The sequence below is a fragment of the Henckelia pumila genome, chromosome 1, assembly GCF_033568475.1.
Source record: "Henckelia pumila isolate YLH828 chromosome 1, ASM3356847v2, whole genome shotgun sequence".
Lineage (NCBI taxonomy): Eukaryota > Viridiplantae > Streptophyta > Magnoliopsida > Lamiales > Gesneriaceae > Henckelia > Henckelia pumila.
The window spans coordinates 116,021,178-116,030,453 of NC_133120.1; the positions used below are offsets into that span (position 1 = coordinate 116,021,178).

At 34.6% G+C, this 9,276-nt stretch overlaps 1 protein-coding gene across 1 annotated transcript; it reads right to left on the reverse strand.

Moving 5' to 3' along the window:
• Positions 1–4,731: 4,731 nt before the first annotated feature.
• On the reverse strand, positions 4,732–5,220 carry LOC140873385 (uncharacterized). Its single transcript, XM_073276486.1, has one exon. It carries the CDS (start codon positions 5,218–5,220, stop codon positions 4,732–4,734), a length of 489 nt encoding a protein of 162 aa, XP_073132587.1.
• Between the last annotated feature and the right edge of the window lie 4,056 nt (positions 5,221–9,276).

A 9,276-nucleotide genomic window follows, 5' to 3' on the forward strand; every position in this document is an offset into this window, starting at 1 on the left:
GGAAAGAATTTCAACATTTCAATGTATCTTGAAACTATATTTCTCATATAAATTACCATTTGACATCAACTTATTGCTAATTTTTTAAATGTGTAGAAGGTTGATGAATGATGTTTCTTTTATATTACAATCAATTAAATATTGATGTTTCCTTTTGTTTTATGTTTAGAATTCCTTAATCATTGTATAGTGTACAATTGTTAAATTTTAATGGAGTAATCTCTGTTTCTGTTTTTGTTCTTTAGTGTCCTTGTTCATGATTAAGGTATCTAATTTGAGTTGTGTTGAGGAATATACTCAATTTATGATTAGGCTTGTGAAATAAATTTCAACATATACCAAACAAGGAGGGAAAGTATTTGTTTTTGACTGAAGCATAATACGCACTCGAACATATTCATTTTATGAACATGCATGTGAAATAAATTTCAATAGATACTAAACAAGGAGGGCAAGGTCGCAAGGCTTTGTTTTGACTGAAGCACAATAACCCACTTTTTACGCTAGAAGGTTCTCCGACTATCAAATTTAGGCTAGTGGTTTTAAGGTTATAATTGTTTGCATAGGTGATTTCAAAAGAATGAGATTTGTCTCCCTTTTTTAATGTAAGGTCAGGTAGGGAAAAAGGAGTGGTATATTTGTGTAGATTATGCAGGAATAATTCTTTTATTGATATTCCAACCTCTTTATAGAGATTCAGTACAACCTATAACTAAGAAAAAAAACATAAATAAGGAAAAGAGAATATACAACTATACAATATTCTGTAATTACAAAATATACAATCAAATAAATATCCTAAAGATTCAGAATGTGATTTCCTTGACTTTGAACGTGATTCTCAACACTTCCCCTCAAGCTGGAAGAAAGATGTCGTTCATGGCCAGCTTGCTTAGTAACTTGTCGAATTGCTTCTTTTGTAGGCCTTTTGTAAGAATATCCGCTACTTGTTCAGATGTAGGAATATATGGCATGATAATGAGTCCATTTTACTTTTTCTTGATAAAATGTTTGTCAACTTCAACATGCTTGGCTCTATCATGGAGGACCGGGTTGTGTGCGATTGCTATCGCTGCTTTGTTGTCACAAAAAACCTTTATGGGCAGTAGAATAGGAATCTTAAGCTTTGCAAGCAACTGTTTGATCCATAAAACTTCACAAATACCATGAGCTACTGCTCTGAACTCAGCTTCAGTGCTACTTTTAGCCACCATATTCTGTTTTTTACTGCGCCATGTCACAAGATTTCCTCCAACAAAGGTACAGTATCCCGAAGTTTATCTTCTATCGGTTACACTCCCTGCCCAATCTGCATCAGTGAACACTTCAACTTGGAGATGTCCTCTATCTTCGAACATAACGAGTGTCCCCTTTAAGTATCTTAATATCCTGTATACAGCATCAAAATGCTCTTGCTTAGTTGAGTGCATAAATTGACTCACCGTACTTACCGTGAACACGATATCAGGACGTGTATGAGAGAGATAGATCAAACTCCCAACTAGGCATTTGTACCTTTCTTTATCAACCATTTCTTCAAGATTTGCAGGTTGGAACTTCACATTTGGTTCTATGGGAGTTTCTGCTGGTTTACAGCCAAGTAGGCCAGTTTCTCCCAATAAATCAAGAACGTACTTTCTTTGAGAGACAAAAATACTCCTCTTGGATCTTGCAAATTCCATTCCAAGAAAGTATTTTAGAGGACCCAAGTCCTTGATTTCAAATTCGAGAGCTAAGGCCTTTTTTAACCTAGCAAGTTCTAGAACATCATCTCCTGTCAGGATGATATCATCTACATAAACTATCAGCACTGCCACTTTCCCTTCTCTTGAGGTTTGAAAAACATAGTATGATCAGCTAGACTTTGGACATATCCTTGAGACTTGACAGCTTTTCCAAACCTATCAAACCAGGCCCTAGGAGATTGCTTAAGGCCATACAGTGACTTTTTTAATCGACACACTTTCAGGTTTCCAAAATTTTCTTCAAATCCAGGTGGTATGTCCATAAAAAATTCTTCCTCTAAATCACCATTTAAAAATGCATTTTTCACATCTAACTGTTGCAACGGCCAGTTAAGATGAACTGCAAGAGAAAGAAGTACTCGAATGGAATTGATCTTTGCAACAGGTGCGAAGGTTTTCTGGTAGTCAATTCCATGAGTTTGTGTGAAACCTTTAGCAACCAACCTCGCCTTGTATCTCTCAATACTTCCATCAGGTTTACATTTGATTATGAAAACCCACTTACACCCTACTGTCTTCTTCTCCTTTGGTAGATCAACAATTTCCCAGGTATTATTTCTTTTAAGGGCTTTCATTTCTTCATACACTGCTGATTTCCACTCCAAGTGTCCTAGTGCTTCCTGTATGGTCCTAGGTACAAACAGGTTAGAAACATTTGTTGTGAATCCTCTGTATTTTTTTGAAAGTCTATGATAGGACAAATGCTTGGCGATAGGATATTTGGGACAGTTTCTAACTCCTTTACGTAAGGCAATTGGAACATCAAGGTCACACAAAGGTGAAGGAGTTGAGTTTAGAAGGGGACTACCAGATACCGAAGAACTAGGTGATGATGATTGACCATGCTCAGAATTGACAGGAAGATTCTCAATGGTGGACTTCAACCTGCGTCTAGAGTAAACACGTAGCTCAGTGGACATAGGTGGTAATATTTCTCCCCCTGTGTTGGATCCAATATTATTTGGCATAGATAGATTAGACCTTTCTGAATTTTCACTATCCATAATATTCAGTTCTTGATTTATTTCAGGAACAAAAATCATTGGTTTTGGTTTTTCTTGTTGCCAAAAATGATCTTCACTCAAACTCTCCCCCTGAAGAGAGGTTTTGGTATAAAAAGGAGATTTTTCCAGAAACTGAATATCCATGCTAACAAAGAATTTTTTTGTGACTGGATTGAAACACTCATAACCTTTTTTTATTAGGGTCATATCAAACAAAAATACATTTTTCAGCCCGTGGATCAAACTTTGAACGAAGATGGGATGGAATATGTACAAAAACTATGCACCCAAAAAGTTTTAAAGGGAGATTATTGATGAGACTTGTGTTTGGAAATGATGTTGTAAGAATTTGCAACGGAGTGCCATAGTTCAAAATTCTACTGGGCATTCTATTAATCAAATAACAACTTGTCAAGATTGCATCCCCCCAAAGATAAGTAGGGACACTCGTATGAAACATGAGAGCCCTAGCTACTTCAAGTAAATGTCTATTTTTACGTTCAGCAATTTCATTTTGTTGAGGGGTATCCCTACAAGTTGATTGGTGTACAATGCCCTTTTGTTTAAAGAAATCTCCTAAACATTCATTAAAAAATTCTGTTTCATTGTCACTACGAAAAATACTTATTTTAGTTTGAAATTGTGTTTCAATCAAAGAGTAAAAATCTTTAAAAAGTTTTGCAACCTCATTTTTCGATTTCATTAAATAGACCCAGCATAGGCGTGTATGATCATCAATGAATGTCACAAACCATTTTTTTCCCATTAAAGTGGTGATCTTAGAAGGGCCCCAAACATCACTGTGTATTAGGTGAAATGGCTTTGAAGCACAATATGGTTTGCTTTTGTAAAAATTACGATGACTCTTAGCCAATAAGCAAGTTTCACAGACCAATGAGTTACAATCTATTCTCTTAAATAAATCTGGAAATAAATATTTTAAATAGAAAAAACTAGGATGTCCTAGTCTATTATGCCAAAGCATTATTTGATCATGAACAGGATTTGAATGGACACTACCAATGAAACCCTGAGCTTGTTTATTCCTAGAGCGGTTGTCGTCAAAATAGTAGAGATCTTCCATCATCTTAGCACTGGCAATCATCATCCCCGTGTTCAAATCCTGAAATTCACAATGAGAGACACCAAAAATAACCCGACAATTAGAATCTTGAGATAGACGACTAACTGATAAAAGATTGCAAAAGAGTCTTGGAACGTGCAAAACAGGTTTCAAGATTATTTTGTCGGACAAACGAATTGAGCCTTGGCCAGCAATGGAAGATAAGCTTCCATCTGCAATTCGGACTTTCTTATTTCCAGAAAGGTTCATAAGACATAAATAAATGTGACAAATTAGTCATATGATGAGAGGCACCCGAATCTATGATCCAAGATGCACGTAAAGAAGAAGAGTATGCATACAAAGTTCAACCTGTTTGGGCCACGGATGCTACAGGGATACCAGGGGTAGATGATGTAGATTTCAGCAGCTTTAGTAATTGCTCAATCTGCTCTTCACTCAAATTTGGATTCCCTGCAGAATGTGCTCTGGCTGGGACATTATTCAAATCATTTTGTTTATGATTTCTCCACTCCTTAGGTTTCCAATCAGCTGGTTTTCCATGCAATTTCCAGCAAGTTTCACGAGTATGTCGTGGTTTGTCACAAACATCGCACCAAATCTTTGGTTTGTCGTTTTGACGACGCTGATTATGAGGTGTACGATAGGCAGCGGCAGCAGTCCCCAATAAGGCTGAATTTTCAACTGGTTCAGCGGGTATTTTCTTGCCAAGCATGACGGTTCTTCTGCTTTCTTCCCGTCGAACTTCAGAAAAAACTTCGCTAAGTGAGGGAAGAGGATGACGTCCTAAGATCCGGCCCCGAACTTCATCAAATTCGATGTTGAGGCCAGCCAAAAATCGGAAAATTCTCGAATTCTCCTCCTTCGTCTTAAAGTGTTTACAATCATCCGCGTTTTTTCACTCATATTCATCATTGAATAAGTCAAGATCCTGCCATAAACCTTTGAGAATATTGAAATATTTAGTGATAGAATTCTCACCTTGACACACTTCCATCAGTTTGAGTTGTATTTCGTATGTTTGGGACTGATTTCCAAGATCAGAATACATCAAAGTGACATTATCCCAAAGATCTTTGACAGTAGGATAACACATGTAATTTGCGCTAATTTTCTCCTCCATGGAATTCACCAACCAAGCTATTATCATGGAGTTTTCAGCATCCCAAATTGCGTGACCAGCATCAGTATTTTTGGGCTTTGAAATGTCACTGGTTAAATACCCGATCTTTCCTCTCCCCCTAATGTACATTCTAACTGACTGAGACCATCTGAAAAAATTGTTCCCATTGAGTCGAATTGTAGTTATTTGGACAGAGTGAGAGAGTGATTCAGTTGGAGGTTTGGATATATTAGGTTTGGTATTGACAGTAGCTTCTTCAGACATGGCTAGGCGGAAAAAAAAAACAAGTGAATTTTTGAAGAACAGAGACCAATTACGTTGGCTTTGATACCATGTAGATTATGCAGGAATAATTCTTTTATTGATATTCCAACCTCTTTATAGAGATTCAGTACAACCTATAACTAAGGAAAAAAACATAAATAAGGAAAAGAGAATATACAGCTATACAATATTCTGTAATTACAAAATATACAATCAAATAAATATCCTAAAGATTCAGAATGTGATTTCCTTGACTTTGAACGTGATTCTCAACAATTTGCATGTTGGATTATGTATCTGTTATGTGTAAGTTTGATGCATTTTTACGTGTTGGTTTATTCATGGAGTTTAAGAATGAGGAGGCAACATGTCCTATGTACTGTGAGAGTGGTTTTTTTCTTGTATGTCAAGCAATACTTGAGCAACTAATTTGAAATAAATAATATTAATGTTTTGTAAAAAGTATTAATTTTTATGCTAAAAGTATTAGTTTTTATATCAAAAGTATTACTTTGTAATATATGCTTATTTGACATTAAAAAAATAATATTTTAGTAAACGGTATTAAATATAATATATGCTTATTTGATATTAAAAAAATAATATTTTAGTAAATGGTATTAAATATTAGTTTTTATATCAAAAGTATTATTTTTTATGCCAACATTATTAATTTTTATGTAAAAAGTATTAATTTTTAATATATGATTATTTGACAGTTAACATTTTAAAATAATACATTATCAATTAACTCATATTAGTCTATAGATATAATATTTAATATAATTTTTCTTCTTTTTTGAAATAAATAGTTTTATTCACATTGTTCACAACCAATATATGTACAATAAAGATTATTTTCATTGGATGAATTTAAAAATTATTTAAAAGTTTTAAGAATAATGCCTTTAAAATTTCTTAAGAACACATATTAAACACTTTAGATTACTTATATAAAAATTGATTCACTTTTAATCTTGTGTATTTTCTTCTTTTTTTACTTGTAATACATCCAACACTTTTCTATACATTTGTTTTTTTCATTTAACCTATCATCTTACGCCCAAGCAAATGATATATGTGTAAACCGATTAATTTTTCTTTTTATAAATTACAATACTGGATATATATATATATATATATATATATATATATAGTAATGATCATCTACACCCTAGTACCAAGTTTTAGTGGTCGCACACGAAAAATCCTGTACCCTAGTTGCAGGTGATCAAAATTATATATATATATATTTAAAAATAACATAAGTTATTTCTCATGTTTTCATTTCTTTATCGTTTGTATTCGGAACAAATTATTTTTTATTAATACCTTAATATAAATGCATGTTTAATTTATAAAAAAAAATAGAATCAATTGTACGTTACACTACAGACGTCGGTAAACATCTCGTGAATTGAGTGTTAATGAGATTCTAACATATGGGTAATACTCATATTCATCCAAGAGTCCACATCTTAACACATATACATGATTAATATTATAGAGTTCACATGACATCAGAACCTCGTTTAAATATGAGCACCACACGATTCGATATCGAGAAATTCACGGCAAGAATGATTTCAGTCCATGGAGACGGAAAATGAGGGAATCGCTTGTTCAAAATGGCGTGGACGATGCACTCGTGGGAGATGAAAACATGCCTGATAAGATCAAAGGAATGGACAAGAAAGAAATTCTTGCGAAAGCTCATAGCATTTTGATATTGAGCCTTGGAGACAAAGTATTGCGTGAAAATATCAAAGGAGACGTCTGCTGCTACAATTTGGCTGAAACTCGAGTACCTCTACATGAATAAATCTCTGGAAAACAAGCTTTTCCTCAAGAAAAAGCTATATACATTCAAGATGCCAACTGGTAAGTCGATCGAAGGTCACAACGATGATTTCAATAAAATTATTTTATATCTTGAAAATTTAGAGATTAAAGTTGAAGATCAGGATCAATCTTTGTTGTTATTATATTCTTTCCCTGATGCATATGATAATCTAAGAAATACATTGATCTATGGCAAAGAAACTCTCACTCTGGAAGAAGTACATGCGGCTTTGATATCCAAGGGTTGAACAAGAAATCTGGAAACGAAAGTGATGATCAGAGTGAAAGGCTCTTTACTAGAAGAAGATCTGATAAGAGAGAATTTAAGCCAAGAAACAACTCTCGATCAAAGTCAAGAACTAAGTTCAAAAGGAAAAGTTTATTTTGTCATAAGTAAGGGACATTTTAGAATAGATTGTACCGAAAAAAATAAGAAACAAGGTGTAAAGGAATCAGAATGATCAGGAGGTGTAAAGGAATCAGAATGATCAGGGGATGCAACTTTGGCAGAAGATGGATATGAAAGTGCTGATGTATTGCTGGTAACCACTGATAAATATGAAAAGGAATGGATCCTTGATTCAGGATGTTCTTATCATATGAGTCCATGTAAGGAATGGTTCACATGTTTCACTGAGATCGATGGTGGAAAAGTCCTTATGGGAGACAATATTGTTGGATCATAAATCCAACATTGGGCTTATATGTAAATAATTATGTGTTGTGGACTGTCAAATAAAGTTAGCCCATAAAAGTGATCTAAATAAAGTTTTGGTTTATTTGGGCTTTAATGTATCTAATAGGATGTGGCCTTTAATGTGTAGATACTAATGGGCTTTTCTATTTGATTGATGGACTTAAATAGAATCTCAAAATATAAATATAGGGTTATGGTCCCCAGATCACACGACGTCTACATCGACACAGTCATTCTATTCTATTTTCATCTATAGTTTAGAGAGCATGAGAGAATTGATGGAACTCTCAAAGGCAATCGTGTTGATCTGGAAGGCCAAACCATGCAGATCTACATCGGTATCAATTATTAAGAATTAAGGTACGCTTCCGCTTCAGTTTACAGTATTTAATCTTAATGATTTAGCATGATGATTCTGGGTTTAAGTTTATAGGGAATTTTCCCTAACAAGTGGTATCAGAGACACTCATGTTTAAATCATTGAGATACGGTTTATATTCGATTTGGTTTAATCGAAAACAGAAAATTACAGTGTTTGAATCAAATTCAAATTTTCAGTCCAGAATATTTTTTTTAAATTTTCGGATTTAAAAAAAAACTGGAAAAATTCGAAATTGTTCCAAACTAGGGTTTGGCCGCCGGATTCAAGGCCCGAACGGCCCTTCCACGGCCAGTATCTGGCGGAAATCGTTGAGGGTGTTGGAAAAAACTGGCGAGTTCCCAGACCAATTACGATTGATACCCGGTGCAGCGGAAGTTTAAAATTTTTCTCATGGAACGATTCCATGGTGTGGGTATCAACCATACGACGATTGAATTATTGTGTGTGTAAAATTTAAATAACAGTTATTAAATTTTACCTCCAATCTCGCAACGAGATTAATGGACACCAACAGATTTTATCTGCTCTTGTTGTCTCTCCCTGGAACCGATGAACGCCTTCAATCAGGTCCACGAACAGAGGTTTAATCCCTCTGATAGATTGCACTAGAAAATCTATCAGAAGTTTTCTGCGAAGAGAATACACGAATCTGATTCGTTATTCCTGACTGCGATTCAAAATCACAGACCGAAATTTCTCGGGCAGAGCTGGGAGGGGGTTCGGCCGAAATCCTTCTTGAGAGACTAGGGTTTTCGAAAATTTGCTCTCAAAAATTATGACCTGTTGTGTGTAATTTCTGTACTGAAATAACTTATTTATAATGCAGGCCACTAACTCCTTAGGGCCCATTAATCATAAGCTGGGGCCCGACAAGCAAAGCCCGCTCGTTCAGAAATTAATATAAAATTTATCGTGACTCCGATTGATGAACCGATTTCACCAATGTGTACAGAAACCATTTCTGCACGTTTTAAAGTCAAAATAAATTTTCCTGAATCCAAATTCAGTGGTTTCCAAAAATGTCCATCCCTATGTCATTTTAGGAAATCCTACTCCCTTACTCTTATTTAAGAAGTCCAACTCCTTAGTTCATTAAATTTAACTCTTTAAATTTAACTATCTCAACGGGGATTAA